Source organism: Hemicordylus capensis, chromosome 1 (genome assembly GCF_027244095.1).
Source record: "Hemicordylus capensis ecotype Gifberg chromosome 1, rHemCap1.1.pri, whole genome shotgun sequence".
Taxonomy (NCBI): domain Eukaryota; kingdom Metazoa; phylum Chordata; class Lepidosauria; order Squamata; family Cordylidae; genus Hemicordylus; species Hemicordylus capensis.
In genome coordinates, this window is record NC_069657.1 from 191,766,105 (window position 1) to 191,792,264 (window position 26,160).

Here is a 26,160-nt window from a genome sequence, read left to right on the forward strand (position 1 = left end):
TGTGGCTCAGTTATTGGGGGTGGTGAATAACCACTGGTGCAGCTGCACTGGCATATTGGTTCTTTCTGTACAGCACATCACAATGGTTTGGGAGACAAGAAGGGCAGATAGGGCCCTTAAGCATCTTAAGTCTGGATCAAACTTGTACCAGCAGAACATTATATTAAGTAGCTTCTGGGTTTTTAAAAGTGGGACAACTGGACAGCTCAAACTGCCTGCAAGAGACTGTATGCCTCTTATGCCACAACAGCTAAAAGCATCAGCTTAGAGTTAGGATTTGTTGTCTTCACAACTAGGCATTAGATTTTCCAGCAGCAGTCAAGTAATATATATCATATTTCCATGTCCATTAGAGCTGGTTCAATGTTGGGCCCCCATGAAGGGGTCACCAAAAATACTTCCATGTAGCCGTGTCCACATGGATCCATACCACTTGAAAATGTGGACACCCCACCATTGAGTATTGTGCCCAATGGTACATCTAGGTATTGTACTATATATGCCAATAGAACACCTACCATATTTTCATAACAAGGGAGCAGAATAGTGAGTCAAGAGGTAATTTACATTTAATTTGCCTGATTTTGCTAATAATGTTGCTAATGCAGGGGTCCCCAGCCTTTTAAAAACAAGTGTACTCCTTCTGCCACAAACATTCAGCTCAAGTATCCCACTGAGGGGTGTGTGTGTGTGTGTGTGTGTGTTAATCAGGATGCAAGCCAGTAACTAGACTAGCCCATCTCATAACTGCAACATTTTAAACCCCTCTCTCTCTCTCTATGTGTGTGTGTGTGTGTGTGAGAGAGAGAGAGAGAGAGAGAGAGAGAGAGAGAGAGAGAGAGAGAGAGAGAGAGAGAGAATATCTGTGTTTCTATATGAATATATATATATTCACATAAAAACACAGATTTAAGTGTTACAGTTGAGGAGACTGGCTCACATCCACATTAAGTTACTCATAAGTAACCTTAGCAAGGGGAGTACTCTGTGCTAATTTTCTGAAGTCTATCAGACAGCTTGAGGGGAGGGGTATGCTGGGCTTCAGTATATAGCTAGCCAATCAGGAGCAAAAGAGGAGGGACTTTTCTCCTCCTTTTCCTTTTGCAGCAGAAACATAGCTGAGAATGCGTCAGCTTCAAGCCAGAGATCCTCTGATGGGGAACTAATAGCAGGGCTGCAGCAGGCAGGAGGGCTCCGAGTACGAGGGCCCCTACACGCTTTTCAAGTCCCCTAGGGGTACTAGTACACCCTGTTGGGAACCTATCATAACAAACAGCCTGATCGGGAGGCTAGTTCAATGTAGGTATGGAACTCCAGTACTCACAAGGACCTTTGCCCACTGCCACTGACTTTAATACTGGGGCCAGTTTTAGGCAAACACCATCAGAATGAATGCATATGGAGCATTGGACTGAAAACCAAGGAAGTTTTGCAGCAGTACACTTGCATTGTCTTAAATTACTAAAGCTGCATCAGGTGAAAAATTACTTACAACTTGAAGTAGAGCAAGATAACCAGCTCCAACATTGTCGAAGTTTACTTTCACATTTTTCCACCGGGCAGATTCATTATTGTTTGCCAGCTGCTCACACTGAGTTTTATTCTCAACCTCGCTGGTATTAAACATTTCACCCGTCACAGTGTTAACACAGTGGTAGAACTTGCCAGCAAACAGATTTACGCCCATGATGCTGAAGATTAGCCAGAATATGAGACAAACAAGAAGCACATTCATGATGGAGGGGATTGCACCAATCAGGGCGTTCACAACCACCTAGTGTGCAAATTTAAGGGGTGGGGGGGGAGAGAAAAAATAAATCTCAGTTTATCTTTTAAACCTGAAGAATACAGCTTCTTAACTTTTGTTCACATTTTTATAACCCAACATTTAAGCTATGCTTTATCCATACACACGCATGTGGAACAACAACACATTAACAGGAAATTCTATTGTTCACGAATAAGTGTAAAAAAAAAAAGAACTAAATGCTACAAGAAAAGCAAGTAAATGCAAAAAGTAAAAAAAAACCTGGTAGTAGATAAGATGGAATCATAAAATTTGTGTGCTCTAGAAAAAAAACACAGAAAGAAAAAGTTAAATATTCAGAATATAACTCAAAGAACAGTACAACATACATTTACTACAAATAGAGAATACCTGAGATGTCAACACTGAATAAGGAATGGACATTCGCCCATAAAGGTTTTGTCAACTGCCTGGGCTTCAGTGGTAACAACAAAAGATGCACCTTTGGTTGTGGCAATGCTGACAAAGCTTCATAACAGTGGAAAGACAATTGCTTTTAACTTCCTCCCTAGACAGTTGTCTAAAACTGCTTAAATGTTTTAAAATTTAAAACATTTTTAAATAAGTGTTTTACATTTACAAAAGGATGAAGGAAAGAATGCATATTTCAGTTAATCTATTATTTCTTGGCTATGTTAAATAGTTCCTTTTTGTTGAAAAAGGAAACATGTGCCACAATTTGACTTTTCCCTAAAATGAAGATAAAGCTTCTGAGAAAAAACTTTTTTGGCTACATTTAACAGTTACACTCTTCTTTTTGTAAAATATGTGCCATTATTTGACTTTGTTCTAAAATGAAGATAGAGACTTTGATTGATATCTTGACTAACGAAGCGTGGGCACTCCTAGTATCAGTGTGCATGCAGTGCTAGACCCTGAACTGGTCTCTACACTTTCTGAAGTGCAGGCACTCTTACACAAAAATGCCAATACTTCCCAGTGCTTATTCATGCTCCAGAACTGCTCAGTTGGAAGAGAAACATGTCATGGCCCTCAGTGATGTGTTTCTACTCTAACAGAGCTGTCCTGGAGGTCAAGAGAGCCCTGAAAAATACAAGAGCACCTACATCAGAAAACACAGAGGCCAGCACTGTGTGGGCACCAATGCTAGGAACGCCAACACTTCGCCAGTCAGAACATCAGCCTTCAAGTGCCAAGTCCCATTTTAAGTTTGTGGAGCTTAATATCTGGCCTATTCCCAACAGGTGCATAACATCTAAGGGAATGTGAGAAATAATTTCAATGGGCATGCTGAAGCCAGATAAGAGAAACCTTGACACAGCCCCAGTACAATGCATACAAGAAGCACCCTATGGCCATGGCTTACAGTGTCCATGGTGGCATGGCAAACCCTATCTACCTCACATCCTGGGCAACTAGAAGCCCACCCCCTCACATGCAAGTTGCTCCTGACTGGAGCACACAGGTGATTTGGAGGTTGTAGCATGATCCCAAAAAGTTGCAGTGTGGTCCAATATCTAGCCATGTTTGCCACTTCCATTATCCTGAGTTCTTCAAAAAGCAACCAAAGTCTCCCATCCATCCCAACTAAACCAAACCTTAAACCTAAATAATTTACTGACAAGAAAACCGAGATTGAACATTTAAGTTGTTGAACAAGTTGGTGAATTCAAACTGGGATAGAGAGATCCTAAATATATCTATCCTTAACCTTTTTGGGCATGAATACAGTTTAAGAGAACCGGTTTCTTTTCTATGCTCCTTACCACAGACCCTCTTTCCCAACTGATGTGAGCACTTTCAGTCTCATACCATACTTTTCTTTCATTACTACTCTCTTTAATATGCTGTTTCAATCTGTCGCTGTAATTTTTTAAATGTTTTTGGAAAGAAAGATTACATACTAAGGATTACTTAGATCAAAAAGCAGTTTCTTATCTTCACTTGGTCCACAAGTTGTGTTGAAGCTATGAATTTGAAAACCTCCAAGGGTTTGTAGACTGGAAACCCAAAGAAAAGCACATCTAATACCAACATGGCAAATTTCAATAAGGAAAATTCAGTCCAATCATTTGTTTCCAGGACAAAATTAATCAACCATTTTGAGGCTCTAAATATCACAATTGTGTCATTTTCATTGATGTATTTTCAGGTTCCCTTTCAGGTTTGTGCCAAGTGTGGCTCTAGGGGGCACAAGAGAGGCACACACACCCTCAGGCAAGTAGCCCCCCACCCCGACTTGCTTCCCCATGTTTGTTTCAGAAATCTAACATGTGGGACACAGCTTGTCTACCCAAAAATGCACTTTGCTACTTCTGTGCTCCCTCTCAATTTTCCTTCTGGTGCTGCTACTGGTTTGTATTCTCAATGTCCTGCGCTTTATGCTCTGGAATATTAACATTGATATCACTGAGAAAGTCTCTGGGGGACATTTGGTCTCAGAGCCATGAAAACCAGAACTGCACTGGTAACACAAGCAGTGTGTATGTGGACACTTTCCCATACACTCCCCTTCACTCCCCTGTTGACATGACAGTAGTATATCTGCATTGTATAAGGCAATGAATTTTACTGTTTTAAAGTGATATATAGAAAAATCCCTTCAATTTGCAAAATTTAATCAAGTTCAAACATGTGGATCATCTGACCTCAGGTTTTTATTTATTTATAGTGCAGAGCGCCCTCAGCCTTGTGTGTATATGCTCACACATATAAATACACACTCATGCATCTACATCCATGCATCTAGTACTTCTGTAGTGTCTGAATGCTACCAATGCAATCCTAAAACCACTTTAACCAACTAACATGCAAGGGATCAAAGTGGCTTAAGTAGTTTGAGGATTAGCTGAGAGGGAAACTTCCAAAAGTGTTCATAGAACTGGGTTGTCTTTTAGAGAAACTGAGAGCAGTGGCATGCAGTAGAAAAAAGTGCAACACTTCAGCAGGGATTTGTCATTCCTTATTCTGCGTGAACAGCCTCATTTCATGCACATATAATTTCAGGTTTTCATTTGTTAGTGTCTCACCCTCATTCCTTCAAATCGTGACAGAGCTCTTAAAGGCCTCAAAGCTCTCAGTGTTCGAAGTGATTTAATGGCACCAAGCTCAGAATAGCCCAAAGCATTGGCTACTAAACTAACCAAAGAAACCTGCAGGGGAAAAGAGTTGTTGGGATTTAATTATAGCACAGATATAAAGAACACAGCTCTGCTGCCCACTTCTGATTATGAACCAGGATTCAAAAAGTCTCAGAACTTGTCTTCAAATTGAGGCTCAGGCTGGATAGACTAAGAAGCGAAAACCAGGCCTGCACAACTTGTGACACCCCCCCCCACCAAACAACAACAACAACACGTGGATTGCTAGAGAATCCTCCTGGCCTTCTGCCCTTCCCTAATCAACAGAGCAGAACCTCCTGCCTTAGGCTTCCTGCTCCAGTTTAAACCCCCAGTTTCAATGCCTGCTGAAGTCCCAGCTCCAGTGTCTCCAGCCCAAGCTCATGTTCCCCACCTGCAGCCCCAGCTCCAGCAACTGGCTGTAGAGACCCTTCAGCTGGAGAAAAATACACACATTCAGGTCTGATTAGTGATTGGAACGGTTGCCACGGCCTCAGCCCTGACACAGGGAATCCGAGACAGGGTAGTTCTTCAGCTAGTTGCCTAGTAACTGCTAATCACTGCTGCTCTTTGCCATTCTCTGCGGGGGAAGAGTTTTCTCCCAGGCAAGCTGCCATTGGAGTGTGAGGAGAAGAGTGTCTGAGGGGTTTTGCAAAGAAAAACTGAGAAGAGGGAGCCTGGAATGGTGGGGGGAGAGGGGACCTATCCAAACATGAAGGAGACACCCCACTCACCTTCATCCAGTTCACAACTTGACAGGCAGGCAGGCAGTGACTGACAGATTCGGAGGCCTACTGTTGTATCTAGCCAAGTATCTAAAAATTTCACACAAGTACAGTTCTGACTGACTGAGGGCCAACCTGCTGTCAGCTCAGAGAAAAGACTAGCCCGCAGCCACTCTAATACGCTCAAATAGTCTCCTATAACTAATGTTATTTATTTATCTTATCTTTATCCAGCGTATATTTATTGTGCCTCTTGATCCCTCCCCATCTTTCTGTTTTGTTAAATAAATGCTGTTCTTTTAGTTATGAAAGTCAAATGAAAGGATTAAAATTATAAAAGCGGCATCAGGAAACTGGGAGCTAGTGGTCTAGAAACACTGTGTGTTAGTTTGGGGCCCCTAACATCATGCACCCTACACATCCCACTTGGTGTATGAATCCAGATGCTATAGTTCCCCATATTTTCTCTCCAACCCCCACCCCACAATAGAAGATGGTGGAGGAAAGTGGATATAGAGGAAGAAAGCATGTTTGTCCATTTCACCAAACCTAAACCTACTTAGTTTCCAAAATCAGATGAGACTAGATGTGTCCAGGGTAGTATGTTCAAGGAGGGATGGGGAGGGAATGGATCCAGGTCTTTCCAAAACATGCAGAAGAAAGTTAGTGGGTGTTTAGCTCCCCATTCTGCTCAGGATAAAGCAAGATGGAATCAACACTTCACTCTCAACTCTAATCTTTCATTGGAGCTATCCAGTTCTGATACCATACAGTCTAAGCAAAAACTGGGACATCAACACAAGTTTCAGATGACACATCCCAAAATGACAATCCAAGAACCGGAATACCTAGCTCAGTTATTATTGCTGTTTAACTCAACAGATCAATCTATCTGGAAGAAGTTTAGCTATTTGTTCAGTCACCCAGTTAATTCAATTCAAACTTTATTTTGGTCTCTGACCAGCAAAAGAAGAAATGTTTTTTAAAAAAGACATTTAAGCATTAAAGCATTTTTAGCAATCCATCCTGTATTATACCAGTTAAATTAGATGTTAACATCTGTCTAATTCTATTGGCCACCACACAAAATTTGGCCACATTATATGAAATGCCAGAATCCTGGTGAGAGAGAAGGAAGCAAACATAAAACTCCTCTAAACAGCCTGGGAAATTTCTTAATAAAGGAAGTATAAGAGAAATACAAGAATCTCTATAAAAGGTACAGTATAATAAAACATTGGCTATCGATTTGACAGCTCCATCATAGGCATAACTGCTCTGCATAAGGGATCCTATTAAACCTGACCTCCAAAACCACTGACAGAAGAGCACTGGAGAGTGCCAGCAAGAACATTCTTCTATACTTAGGCACCTTTGGCATAAGACACCTTGATGGTTTGGTGTTATATATTTGGATCCCAAGAAAGAATTTATTTGTAACATAGCTTAGCTCACTTTGGCGTGTGACATCTAGCAGCCTTTGTTTAAGGGCTAACTTGGCTTGCTCATAGCCCCACGCCATCAATAGCTCAGGAGAAGTAAAGTAAATCCAAGTAAATTCAAATTTTCCACTATTAACTATTTCCATCATGACTGAAAGCCATCCCTCAATATCAGAGGTGCCAAACCCTTAAGATGGAAAATGAGCTTTAACCATAAATTGCATACCGCTAGCCTGAACCTGGTTTCCACTCTTAATACGCCTGTTTCTAAACATAAAAGCACATTGGGCACACAGCATGGCACTTGAAATAAACTCAGAAACTTGGCTTGAGTTGTTTATAATGCTGCAAAATTTGTATATAAAGTGTTGGGCTAGCACTTTGGCCTCATACAATCTGATAGCTGCCAGAATAAACTGTCCACCTCTAGATCGGGAAAAAGCCAGGATTGCTGAAATGCTTCCTTGGGCTTTTTGCATTACATACTCTTTATGTGCATTTAGACTACTTTTTGCTTTAAAAACTACCCCTAAATATTTGGAGCAACCAACTTGCTCAATTTTAAATCCCTGATAGTCCAGTTCAACTTCTTGGGGGACTTTGAAAACATCATAATTTTGGTTTTAATAATTAACCTGCATAGAATCTTCACTGCAGTAACAAGCAAGAGCCCATAATGCTCTTCTTAACTCAATAGGGGGACTGGGATGGAATCATGGCATCATCATAGAGAACTGGTATGTGCTTAGATGCTAACTTTGGAGGATGATTATCTAAGTTACTTAACCTCTCCACCAGGGGGCTTATATACAAATTAAACAAAAGTGGTGCTAAAATGCAGCCTTGCTTTACACCCCTCTACTTTTACACTACTTTTCAGTTAAATTATGTGTATATTAAAATCCATTTTTTACTCAATAAAATAAATCCGCCTTGGATAATATGTAAGACTTAAATAAGTTAGTCCTATAAGCATATTAAGAAGGAAATCTTATTGCCAACTCTTCAGCAATGTAATATAGTATTATTACTTCTTGCTCTGCAAAGTGGATTTAACTATCATGGGGAAATAACTTTTATACTGCATCACTGTTACCAGATTATAAGCATGACACAATGTTGAATGAACATTACTTAAGAAACATTTTTCAATCTAATTCTGTTAGCAAATACATATTTAGAAAAACACAGCTCTTTTGACATAGAATCTACAAACTGATGTACTCTTGGTTGGTTAGTTGGCCAATTCAAGATTTAGAATTCAGCCTATTTTGGATGGGTTTTTAACTATCCTTCAAAAATCAGGTCGAAATTTGGAGATGCTTTTGGGTTTGGTGCTGCTATTAGAGTCTCAGGTGGTGGCGGTTGCTAGGAGTTCCTTTGCTCAGCTTCAGCTGATGTGCCTGCTGTGCCTGTTCCTGAAAAGGCCAGAGCTGAACATGGGAACACAAGTTTTACTTACATCAGGGTTGGACTACTGTACACATTCTACATGGGGCTGCCCTTGAAAAGCATTCAGATACTTCAGTGGATACAAATGCTGTGGTGAGGCTGTTGACTGGAGCCAGTTTAAGGAAGCATGTGACTCCAGTACTATCTTCACTGACTGCCAGTCTATTTCTGGGATCTGTATGAAGTGCTGGCTATTACCTATAAAGCCCTAAAAGTTTTAGGGCCAGGATATCTGAAGACCACCTCTCCCTTATAATCTTGCTGATTCTCTGTGATAAGCTGGGAGAAGGCCTATCGCATGTCTTACCACCGGTCAATGTTGGCTGATGGAAACAAAGAAAATTGTCTTCTTTGTGGCAGCTTCCTACCTTGTGAAAACTGCTTTGTGAAGGTCATCCCTCTTAGTCTTCGGGTGACAAGATGAGATCTTCCCATTTAGGCCTGTCATATTTGATAGTTTATTCTCCTGGTAAATTACTTTCTCTGCTATGTGCTGTTTGTGATTGTTTATGATTTCATGTACTTGAATTTTTTAATTATATATTTTATTTACTATTATTTTTATATACTTTGTATGTTGCCTTGAATGCTCTTCTTGAGTGAAAAGGCAGAATTCAAATGTGGAAAATTAATAAAATATACTTTACATATAGCACTACATGAAAGGACATATCAAAGTAGTGTCTGGGGCAGAAATCACATTGGTTTGCTTCCACTCTCCTGTGCTACCCTATTAGCTGATGTGGACCTCTGCTTGAGTGTATTTGTGTCTAAGAGACAGAAAATGAGACTGAGGGAGATGGAGAGAGACACAGCATTTTAGAATGCTGTTAAGTACATTTATTTTCTATACACTTTGCCTTTTACCCAATTTCACAAAACTTTACAGAAGCGCAATACATTCTCCTGGAAAGGCAAACAATATAATTGATGACAAAAAGTGTTCTGGCACTTTACTGACTGACTGGCTTAACCACTCAGACACAAGATTTTGTAGGGAACAACTGGAGATACATATTAAGGGTCAAACTAAATGAAATATATACTATATATACTATGTACAGCACTTGCAGATCTCACCCCCCGCCGCTACACAGCAGCTGGATAACCCAGTGTTGTTAATAATAATAATAATAATAATAATCTTTATTACGGTCGTTGACCAGCACACCCAGTGTTGTTGTTTTTAACAGACCTGGTGACCAAGGACATTTTGCTTTGTTGCTTGTGGATAATTGGATAATCAAACTGAGTGATTATTTTGCCCCTGTGATCTTAGGGGGTGATCTCATGCTGCAACCTTATGATTGCTTACTCAAGAGTCACCAAGCTCATGAAAATTTGCTGAAATTTGAACATTTCTACTTTTGTGCTGAAATGGAGACATAAATTAGGAATATCTTGGTATACCTTTTCATCAGACTTCCGCCCATAGTTCTTTGAGAACTATACTTGTTTTCTTAGGCTGCATCCCTGTGTACTTGCCTGAGGACAAGACCCATTTAACATAGTGGGATTTGCTTCCAAATAAACATGTGCAGAATTTTGACAAGATGATGAGGAGGATTATGTTTGTCTATGAAGGAGCTCCCATCTGGGAATGGATGATTTAATGTCATCAGTGCAGCCACTCCAAAATTAGTGGTTTCACAGACATGGTTAAAATTGCCTTCCATATAGATGCCACTTCACATATTCAGCTCCCAGCCACTCTTTGGACTTCACACAATCTGCATCGGCAATCAGACTGCCCAAACGACATGTGAACTTTGCCCAGACAAGGGTGGCTCAGGCTTGGGGCGGGGGGGAAGCACCCCTCAGAAAAGTGGTTGCTGCCTGTTTCTGTAACACAGAAGTGCACTTCGCACCTGATGTGTTCCCCTCATTTTTTTTCTGGTGCCAAAAGGATCCTACAACTGAGCCCAGAATATGGTAGGATCCTGCTGGCAGAAGCACCCTCACTTCACAAGAATGGTTGCTTGGCTGTGATTTTATACAGTTCCAAAGCAGAACTCTGTGCTGTGAATTCTTTTACCTGCTTCACAGCTTTAAAGATCTTCAACAGACTTGTCCCAATTGTGCTCAAACTGTAAATATTAATGATTTTCTTTGTGCAGATACATAGATAAAATTATACAAAGCATAGCCATATAAGGAGCCATAGGAAAGTAGGTTATCTTGTAAACATCTCAAAAATGTTTGTTGGTTTTCTTAATTACTGCGAAAACTACAGTGATATCAACTTTATTGTCAGTTATGGTCAAACTATGAGTGAAATATGGAACATTTTTATGACTAAAAATAAAGCCATTATGAAAATATGAGCTATTTTCTTTAGAGGTAGTGAAAAAATCATTTATCTTGGCCAATCTGATCACCTTGCAATGCCACTCCTCAAGTCTGTGGTTGGCCTTAACAGTCACTATCATAACTTGTAGCAAAAGGAGTGTGACAGGTGGGTTTTGTTCTGTGAGCCTCAAATACAAAATTTCCAGAATAACATGTTGCCTGTGGCACTAATAAATCACAACCTCTGGACAGGATGAGTAAACTGATATCAGTAAGTACACTCTTATATTACGTGGCTGCCTAGGCAGAACAAAAACAGCATGCTTTAATTCCCCACATCTAAGGGTTTTGTCATCCTGAAAGGAGAGAAAGTGCTAAGTGGCAGGGCAAGCCGGCACATTCTATGAGGCAGGCAGCAAAAACATGGAGTTTTCCAAGATCCTGGTGGGCTAGATTTGGCTTTAGCGCTGGTAGAGGATAAGCCACAAAGTGTAGGAGTCTGTAGAGAGCCCTCCAGCTATCCAGCCCTCAGATGTCATCTCTAATATCTTTCCTGTCTGGACAGGAAAACATTGGAAGATGTTTTGCCAGCAGTCTCCCCTCCATTTTGGGCATTTAGCTTTCATCTGTGTCAAGCAAATTTCTGGGTGAATCAGAGCTTATATTTTGAGGGCTATCCTCCATTTTAGGCAAGCAAGACCATCAGGTAGGCAGGGTATTATGCTCTAAGCTTGGGAAGTAAAGACTACACCCAGTGCCCTTGCATTTCAGATAAACTGCTAAACTGCCCTTCCACCAAGCAAGGGTCCTGGGATAAAGGAAGTCTTCCAGTGGACCAAATGACTATACCCTAATGCAAACACAATGACTAACTGAATCTGGCATAGTAGAGCTCTTCAGTGGCATAGCTAGGGCACAAGGGGCTGTGTTCAAACTCCCTTCCCCACTCACAGTGGTGCACCTTTGACGTGCCCCCTCTCTCCTTACTAGTATCAACCACCACTCTACCACCACTGCTGCCCCTCCTGTCACCCACTGCTCTCCAGAGAGACCACATCTGGAGTACTGTGTGCAGTTTTGGTCGCTTAAGAAGGATATTGTAGAACTGGGAAAGGTGCAGAAGAGGGTAACCAAGATGATCAGGGGCTTGGAGCACTTTCCTTATGAGGCAAGGCTACGGCATCTGGGGCTCTTTACTTTGGAAAGGAGGTGGTGAAGCAGAGACATGATTGAGCTGTATACAATTATGCATGGAGTCGAGAGAGTGGACAGAGATAAATTTTTCTCCCTCTCTCACAACACTAGAACCAAGGATGTGGTGATGGCCACTAGCTTGAATGGCTTTAAAAGGGCCTTAGACAAATTCATGGAGGACAGGTCTATCAATATCTACTAGTCTGGTGGCTATGGGCCACCTCCAGCCTCAGAGGCAAAATGCCTCTCAATACCAGTTGCAGGGGAGCAACAGCAAAAGAGAGGGCATGCCCTCACCTCTTGCCTGTGGGCTCCCCAGAGGCATTTGGTATGCCACTGTGCGAAACAGGACGCTGGACTTGATAGGCTTTGGGCCTGATCCAGCTGGGCTGTTCTTATGTAGAACAGGGCCTCCCTGCTTCTTCCTGATGCTGAGACAGGACACATTCGCACCTTCCATTCCCATTGGGCTCAGGGGCTGTGCGTCCCTGCTTCCATTTCTCCCTGAAGAGAGGAATGGAACAGGATCTTCATGCTTCTGAGTGCCCCGCTCCCAGCCTGATGGCAAGCTGCAGCTGGCAGTGGCATGGGCAGCAGGAGCTGCCTTGGCAAGTTGAGAGGAGGGTGGGGCAGCAGCGAGCAACTGAGGGGCCTTCAGTGCCTCCCCTCCAGCAGCCCGTGTTGTTTGAATGCGGGTGAACAATGCTAGCTCGGCCAAAGAAATGCTGGTTTTCCCACTCATCTCCCCTGCCCCCAATAAAACATCAACCTCCAAGTATCCCCATCTTAGGACTTCTTCAGTTCTAGAATTCAGGAGACTCAATTTCTTTGCTCTCTCCCCTCTTTTAACTTGCATTAAAACACGATTACTACTACAAGCTCCTAGAACAGTTGTGTGATTGAATACATGGGACTACAGGTGGACACTCTGCTCAATACTGTCCTGGAATATTCCCAGTTGGGTGCCTGCTTCTGCATTCAAGCCCTGCCCTTTTGGAACTCTCCAGTCTGAACTTGAATCACCAAGACTGAACTCAACAGAGTGCTCCCAGACATGAGCATATTTACAGAAAGATCTGCTCAATACTGTCCTGGGATCCCTGGAAGAGTGCTAGCCCTGCATTCCTTCCTTGCCTTTGAATTTGGTTTTGGCTGGAGCCTGAACAGGGGCACTGGGGTCCACAACTCAAAATACCCTGGTGAGTCAGAACCAAAACATGACTTGGTGTGTGGGGGCCAAAGTCAATTTTCAGCACATTACATTAAAACTAATAATATTCATGAAAGCAATTATTAGCTCCTTGAGGATTCTCAACCCCCCCACCCAGAGACCCACAATTTTAACCAACACTGTATAGGATGCCATTGTAAGACAATTTCCAGAGAGAAAAGAGGATGGCCTCCCTTGGAAAAGAGGAAACTGACTGAAAGAGTGACTCTCTGCCTCTCTGGGTTGTTGTTCTGCCTGCTGCTATTGCTGCTGCCTCTGTTCCAACCCATTCCCCCCGCAGCTGCTGCTGCTCAAGGAGCAGCAACAGGCTCACTACCTCATCATTCCATCGCTGCCACATGCATTTCAGTTGGTCTCAAGGGCCCAGCTGTCTTGAGCTGCTGCTGCTGCTCACCGGGGAGGAGAACTGGTCTTGTGGTAGCAAGCGTGAATTATCCCCTTTGCTAAGAAAGGTCTGCCCTGGTTTACATTTGAATGGGAGATGACATGTGTGGGCACTGTAAGATATTCCCCTTAGGGATATGGGGCCACTTTGAAAACACATGCATACTTGCATGCAGAATGTTCCAAGTTCCCTCCCTGGCATCTCCAAGATAGGGCTGAGAGTGACTCCTGCCTGCAACCTTGGAGAAACCACTGCCAGTCTGTGTAGACAATACTGAGCTAGATGGAGCAGTGGTCTGACTAGGTATAAGGCAGCATTCTATGTTCCTATCAGTGGGACAAGCCAAAAGCTTTTCATGGCTCCTGCTGTTGCTGCAGGATATTCCTACCTGGGAGCCAGCAAAAAAAGTCCCCGAGGGCCGGATCCGAACCCTGGGTCTTATGGTGTACAGGCCTGTCTCAGAGGCCGGAGAGTGATATGCTGCAGGTCCCACTTGTTGCTATATATGAAGTAACTGTGTATTTTTAACACCAGAAGGACCACAATTTGTGGAACAGCAGTTTTCTATTATATTTGCATGGAGTTTTATAATAAGCAATCCTTCTTAGAAAGATGCTTAACTATACCAACATTTGTACCCTGTTAAATCTACAAAAAAGGAAGACAGTAAACCATGGGTTTTGAAGTACTCACATCAACAATGAGGAAATCCAGCCAGCACCAGGCATTTGTGAAATACACTTGAAAGCCATAGGCCACCCACTTCAGAAGCATTTCCAGAATAAAGATGTATGTGAAGACCTTGTCAGCATATTCCAGCATGGTCTTAATAGTCCTGCGCTGTTCAATATTTACGTCTTCAAAGGCCTAAGGGGAGGGGGGAATCATTGCTGTATCATTCACAAAAGTAAACCAGATCTTTAAAATGCAGGTGGTGGCTGCCACATTGCTGCATCAATTTCTACTAAAATGGTCATCAAGGAGATGAAAGGTTTCACATCGTTTTTCTTTTCTGAACTCATACACAGTTATTATGGGTTGTAACAAGCATTGGTTATTAGAATACCAGTGTGTGACTATTAACCAAGCAATCTGAAAATGCAGTAGATGCTAGCACTACACACACTGTAATGTACATTTAAATATATTTGATGCTACAAACATTTTGAGAAAGGTTAGTTACTTTTTTGCTCACCAGAGCACCACTGCTGAGGAGAATCATGAACACAATGAAGGTCTCAAACCAGTTATGTTCAACGATGCTGTAGCAGGTTTTCCTAAAATTCCACCAGATTTCCCCTCTGCCATCTTCTATACTCACTTGACAACATGGAAATTTCTTGACACAGCCTATTTACAATGATATTAAACTGTTATACACTGGAATTAGTTTTATTTTACTTGTTTGACTTTTTATTGTTTAATCCTGCCTTCCTTCCAAGGAGTCTAGAGCTATAGCATGGGGTTATCCCATTTCATCTTCACAACCAACCCTGTGAAGTTTAAGCTGCGGTTACAGCTCAACATTTAACAGCTGCGACCACAATCTGATTTAAATGAACTATTTGCATTTAAGAGCCAAATAAGACATGACTCTCACAGAATGCCATGGTGTACTTGATTTTGTTCCAGCAAATTGAATGCATGCCCCCACCACCTTGAGCGGTGCCACAGTGATGGTGTAAGGAAAGGTGGGGAAGCTTTAAGCTTATACCCTGTGGTGCCAATCCAGATTGATATCCCCCCTCCCAACATATGCTAAAGAGGAAAAAGGGCAAGCATGCCAATTTTTATTTATTTATTTATTTATTTGATTGATATATCGCCCTTCCAAAAATGGCTCAGGGCAGTTTACATCAGCCAATGACATCCAATTTGGTCCCTAGGTAATAAATTAAAGTCATGTCTCTTCGGTTCTTAGGCAATAAATTATGCTGCAGTAGCAAATTAAGTGTGATTAAGCACACTTCTGTATTTGACCATGGAAGGAAGTCAGAACTGGTGGCAGCTCTCTGCACTTGTGCATTTGTTGTGGATGACAAACTGTTGGCAGCAAGATGCATGCAAGTTCCTGCACAGAAGTGATTTGTGCGTACAAGCACAAATGTGATTTGTGTGTACAAGATGTTGGCTGGGATTGAAAGAACCACACAGCTAGTTCTGCACAGCCACGGGGGCTATGGGACTTGTGACTCGTAAACAGCACCCCATCCCCAACCCCATCACACCATATAGCAAACTGATCTAACTTTCAAAAGTAGTGTGTTCTATGACATGCCCAAATCCTTGGGTATCCCTAAAATAGCTCTTTGGATGCTGGTCTTCTTCATCTTGTGTGAAGCAGTCCTAAGGACTAAACAGTACATTACATGCTGTAGGGTATTTCTTTCCCAACTGAAAAGTTGGGAAACTGATTTAATGTTCTACCACACAGTTGTGTTTCTTTCCCATGATTATCTTTTTAACTGCAAAGTGGTTGGGTTTTGGGGTTTTTTTGGTGGGGAGCGGAGGTGAGGAGAAACATTAAAATCCTCACACAGCAGAGTATGCTCTGGTGGTAAAGAAGTTTAGCCCAAGAGATTATCTGGAGACAGTAGGTTGAGAAAAAAAATAAAGATTTATTAAGAAACTAAAACAACACAGACTGAGAGACATTGAACAACATACCCAAACAAGCACTAGCCTTCAACAACAACTGAACACTTCTAACTGACTCTTAACTGACCAAGAGAGACCTATTAACATAACTTCTCATGCATCCGGTGGCCAGAAGAATTTACTGCAGTGCTAAGAGCAATGCTTTAGAATTTCCACTTTTAACACTCCCACCATCTCTCACAATGCAAGAAAACGTTCTCTTGGCAAGGGCTTTGTGAGTACATCTGCTAACATCTTTTCCGTTGGGCAGTATTTTAACACTACGAGACCCTTTTCTTATATATCACATACATAATGGTATTTTGTGTCAATATGCTTTGTTCTGGATTTTGTCTTCTCCATTTGTGAAAGTGAAATACGACTTTGTTCTCAAACTATTCAGTTAGTTTCATTTCATCAGCAACAAAGTCTTGCAACAATTTGTGTATCCAAGAGATTTCCTAGCAAGTCTGAGTGGCTGACACATTTTCTGCTTCCATAGAGGAAAGAAGAACAGTGCTTTGCTTTTGACTGCACCAACTAATTGCTCCACCTCCATAAATGAACATGTATCCACTTGTGGATTTACGCTCTGTTCTGTCTTCTGACCAGTCTTCATCCACATAACCCACTAGTCTAGGATTACTACTCGCTTGCAATCTCAGTTTTAGATGAGCTGTACCTTTAGGGTGCCTACCCAGTCTTTTAACTGTGATCTAGTCTTTTTTGGTGGTTGTGTTCACTTTCCTGCTTAAAATCCCCACAGCTGCAACAATATCTGGTCTTATTAGTGTAGCAATATATAGAAGTTTCCCAGTGGTTTCCTTATATTGCCCATTGTCTGGAAGAAGCTCGCTATCTGCATCTTGCGTCAAGAAGTACACTTCCATTGGAGTGCTGACTTCCTTGGCATCTGTAAGGCCGAGACATTCTAACAAGTCTTTTATCTTTTGTTTCTGATTAAGAAGATAACTTCCATCTGGTTCTCTTTCTATTTGTATTCCAAGATAATAGGAAACATTCCCCAGTTGCTTTATTTCTATTTCTTTGTTTAAATGCTTTACAATTTCATCAGGATCTTCTCTGTTTTGACAACAATCAAATCAACATATGTTAGTATACAAGTCATTCTATTGTTTCTAAACCTTGATTATAGACAAGAGTCAGCTTTTCCTTGAATAAACTCTTAACTAGTAGCTGATTTGCTCTTGCTGCTTGCTTTAAACTATAGAAGCTTTTTTGGAGCTTACACACGTCTCTCCTTACCAGGGTCCTCAAACCCTGGCGGTTGCTCTATGTAAATGTCCTCAATATATAAATATTCATCATCAGGGCTGTCCTTAGGACATGGCAAACAGGATGGCCGCCAGAGGCCCTGCTCTTTTAACCCCCATTAGAATTAACTGGAAGGGGCCCCCACACTGGCTTATTTGACCTGGGCCCCGCATCCTGCCAGGGCTCTCTAAGGATAGCCCTGTTAATTGTATTCATAATATCACTATGCAGAAATGCAGTTTTGATATCTAAATGGTCTACGTACAATTTCCTTGTTGCTGCAAGACAAAGGAGCATCCTTATAGAAGAGTGTTTTACTACTGGGGCAAAAATTTCATCATAATCCCTACCATAATTTTTTAGAATATCATTTAGCTACTAGCACTCCTTCGGCATCGTGCTTCACTTAAAAAACCCATTTGCACCCTACTGTCTTTCTTCCATTAACAGCTCTATAAGCATCCAGGTATTATTTATGTAGAGATTGGATTGCTTCTCCTGCAGTTTTTCTGCAATTGCAGGCTTGATCAGCTGGCATTTTATCAATATCCTCATGTACTAGGCTCTTGTACATTTTTTCTTCTTTAGTCATATATGAGTCTTTTTACTGGAACACCTTTGCTGGTTCTTGCTGAGCTCCTTCTCTGACTGAGCCTTAATGTTTTCATTTTGCTCTGGATAGTTATTTGCCACAATAATTACATCAACTTCTTTCTCTGATTTTTCTTGTCCTGGATTCTTTTGTCTCTGAATGTCCAGTTTAATATCTGGTACTTCGGCAGCCATTGGCTGTACTTCATCAACAGTTAGCTTTTCTTTTTCATCAATATACACCACATTACACATTTTTATGGTTTCCTTGGCAAGATCAAGTATGCTATACCCTTTACATCTTGGTACTAGCGCAGAGGGGAAATGCTTGACTAACAAGCAGAAGGTTGCCGGTTCAAATCCCCACTGGTAACACCTATATCGGGCAGCAGGGATATAGGAAGATGCTGAAAGGCATCATCTCATATTGCATGGGAGGAGGCAATGCTAAACCCTTCCTGTATTCTACCACAGAAAACTACAGGGTTCTGTGGGCACCAGGAGTTGAAATTGACTTGATGGCACACTTTACCTTTACTTTACATAGCCAACTAATAACCCTTCCTCATACCTTCAGTTCAATTTGGTTCTTTTAGACTTTGGCATGTAGGTATATGCTTTTGAGCCAAAATCTCTAACATGCTCCATATTGGGCTTCTTTCCATGCCACAGTTAAGCTGGTATTGTATTTATAACTTTAGTAGGCAGTCTGTTTTGTAAATAAGTAGCAGTCATAATTGCCTCATCCCCAAACTTACTGTGTAGTCCTGCATCCAGCAGCATGCATCTGGCCATTTCTATTAAAGATCAATTCTTTCTTTCTTCAATGCCATTTTGTTCTGGAGTATAAGGTACTGTCATTTGATGTTCAATGGCCTTCTTTTTCAGATATTCAGTTAACTCATTTCCTGTATATTCCTCTGCATTGTCTGATCTCAGAATTTGAGGCTTCCTTCCAAAATTATTGCAAACTCTTGCAACTTTTTCAAGTACTAGGTTCTTTTCACTAATCAACTATGTAAATGTATATCTTGAAAAATCATCTATGATTATTCATAGTTAGCAAACACTTGTTTCCGCCTTATGAATTGATCTGCATAGGCTCACAAATACCACTATGTATCAGCTCAAGAAGCTGTTGTGTCTCTCTTTCTCTTGTTGAGGAAAGGTGGGTTTGTTTATTTATTTATTTCTTAAATTTGTACACTGCCCCAAGCTTTCGTCTCTTGGCGGTTAACAATAGCATAAAACAAGTTAAAACATATACAAAAACTTAGCATATGTTTAGTTTTCTTCACCATTACACAGCATGTACACTTGGACTCTGCATTAAAGAGGGGCCTTTCATGACTGTGCAGGCAGGTGGAGGAAGGCAGGGTTAAGCCTACCTTTCCCACAGATAATCCCAGATTGGCCCTAGCCATGATGCGCCACCATGCACATGATCGCCACTGCGGCAACCAGTGTGACATTCCAGATCCTAGGGGAATCCCACAATGCACTGTGCAATGAGTGTGATGCACTGGGGAATTCCCCCAGGGGATGGGCGCTCTAGTGTCCTCATGAGCAGCCAAGCCTGGACTTGGCTGCCATGAGAATAGCTGGGATCCACATGGATTCTGGTGCTGCCACGGTGCCAAACCTGGCTTGGCAAGTGCTCTGTTAACCCAGGCTTTGGGATTGTGTGTCAGTGCAGGTTGTTTGCAACCTAGGCCTTTGGCTAGATCCTCCTTCTTCAGTTGAAGTATTTCATTAGTATCTCTGTGTCCCATTCTTCTGTGCCATAATTTTAAACATTTTTAATGTTTACATTGCTTTGCAGTTTTGGCCTCTTCATCTATACTATCCACGCCAAAAAGGCCACTCTCTTGCAAAGTCCTTTTCATAAGTAGCACACCCTTATCTATGATAAAACAGTGGTTTCCTTAGAATTTCACCTCATAATCCTTCTCAGTAGCATATTTAACTGACATCAGGCTGGACATAAGTGTGGTCACAAACAATGCATCCTCAACAGTCAGTTTAATTGTTTCTCCTCTTTGCCATTTGCAGTGTAGCCTTGAAGAACCCATGCCTTCAGCAAACATCTGCTTCCCATCTGTTAGAAAAATGGGGGCCTTATAATTTATGTCCAACGTAGTAAATATTTATTTTTCTTTAATCAAATTCTGGTTGCACCTGAATCAATACAAATTTCAGCATTACATTTTGTAGAACTAGCTGTTAAATTCTTCTCTGTATTAGCAGCATATGTGTTGTTTGTCAGACTTATTCTCTCCTTGCTTCCATGTATTTTTCGTTGTATGCCTAGGTGACTCACTCCTCTTGCAAAGTGGTTTCACCTCCTTTATAGTTGCAAATTCTTTGTTCTGAAGACATTGAACCTTCATGTGTCTGGGACTCCCACAGACAAAACACTTTTTGTTCTTTTGATAAGTTTTAAAGGCATTTTCTTCACGACTTTAGTTGCTACCCATTGCCTCTGTTCAAGTTAAAGTCTTCCAAGTGGTTTATTATAAACTCCACACTCAAATCATCTTTGGCTTCCAATACATTTACAATAGGTTCAAAATACTCAAGAAGACTGTTCAATAACAATCCAATCTGAACTGTATCAGGCAAAATTACTCCCTGTGCTTGCAGCTGTTGTGAAGTCTCCAACATCTCATTTACATGCTTAGACAAATCCTCTCCTTCCTTTAGTTTCTTATTACACCTCTTTATAATGTGATGCACCTTGGAAACAGCTGACTTTCTTTTATACAATTTCTTCAGAGTCTCCCACATTTTCTTTGCATGTTGTTTATTTCTTAAATGCACCAATATAGAGTCACTCACCGATAAACAAATTATCCTGGTGGCTTTATCATCTGCACTGTCCCAGGCTTGTCTTTCTTCTCCTTCTCTGGCACTCTGTATGTAAGACTCTGCTGATTCTGTGGCTTTTTAGGAGCATCTCCATTTTGAAAGACTTTGACCACATTTCAAAATCTGGACCTTGTAACTTCTCAATCCTCTGTAGCACTTGTCCTGTCTCCATCTTTGAGAAAACCTTGTTTTCTTATTCAAGCTAATTACTTTCTTCACCATTCTCAGAGCTCTGGGCCCATAACCCTGTTGAGGGGTGTGAGGAGAAACATTAAAATCCTCACACAGCAGAGTATGCACCCGTGGTAAAGAGGTTTAGCCCAAGAGATTATGTGGAGACAGTAGGTTGAGTTCAAAAAACAAATAAAGATTTTTTTAGAAATTAAAACAGCACATACTGAGAGAGACAGAACATACTCAAACACTAGCCTTCAACAACAACTGAGCAGTTCTAACTGACTCTTAACGGACCAAGAGAGACCTATTAGCATAACTCTTCATGCCTCTAGTAGCCAGAAAAAGTTACTGCGGTGGTAAGATAATTTAGAATTCTCACTTCTAACACAAAGTACCTTATAGGCTACTATTGGGAGTCGAAGAGTTTCAGGGAGAAAGGAGGCTTATTTTCCTCCCTGTCTGCTTAACCCTTCCCACAGTTGCTTTCCCACTCATGAGAAAATGGGGATGCATGAGTTAAGCAGGTAAATGGCAGGAGGGGAAGCATTAAGCGTCCTTCTCTCACTCATGCTATTCCACTCCCTCCAGGTTTGCATTTTATTTTGTTTTATTTTTAAAGCAAATCATGGAAAAGAAACACAACTGCATGTAATGGGCAGTTTTGCCCCAAGTTGGGCCAGTTTTGTGACACGTGACATCTGTAATCTAGATCTGACGTGTGGGACAGAAATCTGGTTCCAGACCACAAGCAGGGAGGAATATGCCAGCATTGGTGGGTTCCACATCAACCCAATGTTGGCATAACCTTCCGAACACCAGAAGTCAGGTTCATGTATGTGCTCTGGCAGCCAGCAGCTCCACCAGAACTTCAATTCAGTGTGATGTGTGAAGCCACCCAATGTATACATGAGCAACTGAAGAGGAACCAAAGCCATATACATGTTGACTATGATATTTCATTGCTAGTTCTCTCAGTATGATACTGCTGCTATGGACACTGCAATAAACAGAACCAATGGATTTGCAGTGACCTGGAAAGATGGGTCAAAGAAACCCTGAATTTATCAAATATAGATCTTCTCTGTCTCCATTACCTTCTGTAAAACAAGCTTCTGGTTCAAGTGCCTCTTCAGGTTCAATCTCTGCCTGTTCACCCTCTCCAGGTGGGGCAATATCAACTGTACTGCCTTCAGATGAGCTGGTTGCATTTAGCTTCTGAAATTAAAACCCCACAGAAAGGTTTTGTTGCCCTGTAAGTCTATGCAGCGCTCAAAAGGACATACTGATGTATTTCAGAACTCTTCATTTGTAAAACAAAAAATTGTTTTACTGTGAAGAAAATCATAGCATTAAAACTGCCAGTGTGTTTGTGCTTTCTTACAATAAATAAATAAATATTTTTCTACATTGTAGAAAAACCTTATCTGTGTACAGTCATTCAGAAATAAGGTCTTCCATTCTGTTGTTTTATATTTAACCATGTGTTAGTTCCTTCAAGTTTAATAAACCATACAAAAAAAAGAAGACAAGATTATTGCTAAAGATTATATGGGAATAATGTGGTGAGAAAGTTATAGATAATGGCCTGTTGTTCAAATGTCACTGATTAATTTCAGACAATAAATTAGCAAATTAATTTTAAAATAAATTGCTATCACATACTGTATGAATTTAGATGCCAGAGGAACTCTTCAGACCCAACTTGAATTTTATCTTCTGCAGTAGTTGCCTGAATTGAAGAACTCAATTCACAACAAATATCCATATCCATAAATAAATCTAGAAGAGTTGCTGTTAGTGAACCTGTGTGAACTGCCACAACAGACAATGCACACTACAGCTTTCTGTGTTTCTGCATTTGTAGTCTACAAAATCTACCTATGTGTTGAATGCAGATTTATACACATTCTTCTACCTCATGGAGAACTGTGCATTGTTAGTGCCATTTTAATGATGCCTGTTAGTCTCCTAACTACCAACACATAGGCGAGACACTTAGCCAACCAGTCAGCTGCTGGAAGAGAGTCTTGAGTTTCTTCCCCTCGTCAACTGCCTGCCTGGCGTTTTGTCTTATGCAGCCTAGTACAATATCTGTGCTAGGCAACCAGGCTGAACAAAATGCCATGGTACAGTCTCTGAACAGATATTCAAAAGAAAATTACTCTGCACATGCTGAGGGTACTTTATTCTCAGGTCTTACCATCTGATGGTGAACCCATGATTTGATCCAATAGGAAATCTATTTCAATATTGCACACCAGCATCTGTTCTTCAATACATCAAGGGTGAAAACTCCTCATTTATCATTTATTCCTCAATCTTTTAAATATTCATATCTGATGCTTTAACTAGAAATTTACTCAATTCAAGTATTATATTCAAACTTACGATCTTTTAAAAACCGAAAGGGTGATGGAAGACCATGCAAACAGCAATATTAATGAGAATAAACTTTTTTTATCTGCCATACAGTTTGCATTTGTGTGAGAAATGCTGATATATATTATAATAATGGAATATTAGAAAATTAGATGGAGATTGATATAGATTAATGAAAGCAATGCATTCGTTTGGTGATAACACTGGCAACTGATGCTGAGGGGGATAATTTTGTAAATATTTATCTGTCAAATTAAAATATAGAAAGAGGTATTATTTGGACCGGAAATCTGTGTGGGTTCCATAAACATGAAGTCTTTTTTAATGACCCCCCTTGCTGCTCAGCCGCTGAGGTCGATCCCAGCAAGCTCTACTGCTAGACTGTGGGCAAAGCTTTGGCATGTCAGCGGAGTGGCCACGATTGGCCACAATCTCGAAGGGAATGTGCCGAGTGCAATCATGCATTTTTGGAGCGCACCACCCTTGGCAGGGAAATAAATGACAGCACTTCTTCTGGCAGTGATAGCACTGGCAGCCCCCAAAGAACCCTGCACCCTGATCCACAGAAGCACAAAATCGGGGTTCGGGGGGGTATTTCCCTGTTACTTGGGAGGGGAGGGGAGCATTAAGTCTTCCTAGGAGGAGATATGCAGATGAGGGAGGGGAAGGGATGCTGTGGGGGGAGGTCTGTCCCACTGTAACCTGGGATGATGAAGGGTAACCCCAGCAAAGCAGTCCTTGCACACCCCAAAGAAATCCTGCTTAATGGCAGCTTGCTGCCGAGCGGGCTTGAACTCTTATGAGAGGGCCAATCTACTGGGGAGACCACTGTAACTGTCAGGGAGCTGGTCAACCCATGGACCTCATGAGCTGAGCCAGCCCACCCACCCACCCACCCAAGGGGGTCCCACTTGTGTGGGGTCCAACAACTCTCCATGGTAAAAAATAGAACAGATTCTCCACAATCTCCCCACCTCCATCCCCTGTTAAGCCTTGCACACACCCAAAGGAGATCTAGACACTCCATGTGCCATAGTTGGGTCGTATGCGAGGAGGGGAGGGGGGAGACACTGGGATGGTCCTTTAAACCCATTCGGAATTCAAGGTCCTGGCCTAGTGTCATGCCATACACAGATCTGCTGGTGTAGGGAATCACGGGCAATTTTCGAGTGACCCCGGAACAACAGGGTTGCCGTTTCGGGATGCTGAAAGGGTGCACATTTCCAGAGGGGCTGACAGGGCACACTTTGACAACTACTCATTGGCAGTCACCAAGATGAGGAAATCAGTCTCCACATCCTTTCTCCACACAGCAGCACAGAGCCCCAGTGGTCTGTCAGGGAGCAATCAGTAGGAGAAGGGAATGTTTTGCTGTCAGGCATCATGACTGAATTTGCTTGGCAATTCTCTCTGCTCCCCTCTGATGGTACTTCCCATAAGTAGTAAGGGGGTGTCCCCATGGACCGCCCAGAGATGTGAGTTTGGGCAGTATAGAAATATGTTAAATATAAACAAACAAACAAACAAATTTCACTGTCATTACTGAGCAGTGTAACCCAGGTTGGGTGCCTATCTTCTCAGCAGTAGTACACTTCACAATTAGTGGAGAACCACTGACCCAGGTGACCAGCCTTGCTCATGAGTAAGCCTAGGGAGTGCAAATCCCCAAAGAGTTTTCCCCCCTTCCGCAACCTTTCAATAAGAAAAATAAAACTTTGCTACTCCAGGATCCCTGCTTGGGAATGCACTTGACACCTGGCCAATTGCACCAACGGGGTAGACACTGGGTTTGTGATGGATCTTTGAACCCATTCAAAATTCCCAGGTCTGGTCCGGCACTGCACTGTATGCAGATCTGGCCGCGTGTGGATTCATGGGAGGGGGGGCTCCGGTTCCCTGCTGCCCCTGGATAGCCGGGTCGCATTTCAGGGGTGCTGGGAAGGGTGCACATTTCCACATAGGCAGACAAGCTGGCAGGGAGATGTTCTCACAGCTATTTGGTGGCAGTCACCAGGATAAGGAAAGCATCCTCTGGGGTACTCGTACCCATGCCTTTTCTCCTTAAAGCATCCTTGCTTGATCTCAAGTCCCCAGTTGCCTGGCACTCTCATGAGAGCGCGGTCCGTGGGATGAGTGCCAAGCACTCAAGCACCTAATACATTTTAAAGTCATGCATCCAGATGGCTCTTCTTATGAGTAAGCCTGGGGAATGCATACCCACAAAATGGGAAGGGGCTGGGGGCCCCTTCCCCAGAACATACCATGTTCTGTGATGGACCTTTAAACCCATTCATAACTCCCAGGTCTGGTACGGCATTGTGCCATATGCAGATCTTACAGCAAGGGGATTTCTAGGGGAGAGAAGCCCCAATTCCCTGCTGCCCCAGGATAGTGTTTTGCCATGGTCATTCACTAGGGCTATTCACACAAGCAGTCCTACCGGGTTAGGGCTGCTTGTGTGAAACACTGGGGTCGAGGCTAATCCCGCCGGCGCCCTGCCAGGTAGTCTGGGGTTTTACCCTGGACTATTATATAGGTAGAAGGGCGTGAGCACCCTTCTACCTTCTATCGCAGACAGCCCCAGCACACACAGAGCTGGGCGGTAAGAGCATCCAGCTGAGGAGGACT

At 42.1% G+C, this 26,160-nt stretch overlaps 1 protein-coding gene across 5 annotated transcripts in view; it reads right to left on the bottom strand.

Annotated features, from left to right (window-relative positions):
* The window catches only part of LOC128330828 (sodium channel protein type 3 subunit alpha), a 105,443-nt gene that overhangs the window by 12,257 nt on the left and 67,026 nt on the right, over positions 1-26,160 (bottom strand). For 3 of the 5 annotated variants that reach the window (XM_053264203.1, XM_053264196.1, XM_053264224.1), the window contains 5 exons: positions 22,248-22,368; positions 14,789-14,955; positions 14,299-14,472; positions 4,798-4,920; positions 1,493-1,774 (listed from right to left, as the gene is read on the bottom strand). In XM_053264203.1, the coding sequence (XP_053120178.1) occupies positions 1,493-1,774; positions 4,798-4,920; positions 14,299-14,472; positions 14,789-14,955; positions 22,248-22,368 (867 nt within the window). The remainder of the gene's footprint in view (positions 1-1,492; positions 1,775-4,797; positions 4,921-14,298; positions 14,473-14,788; positions 14,956-22,247; positions 22,369-26,160) is intronic. The other 2 variants (XM_053264210.1, XM_053264218.1) reach the window with 1 other exon arrangement.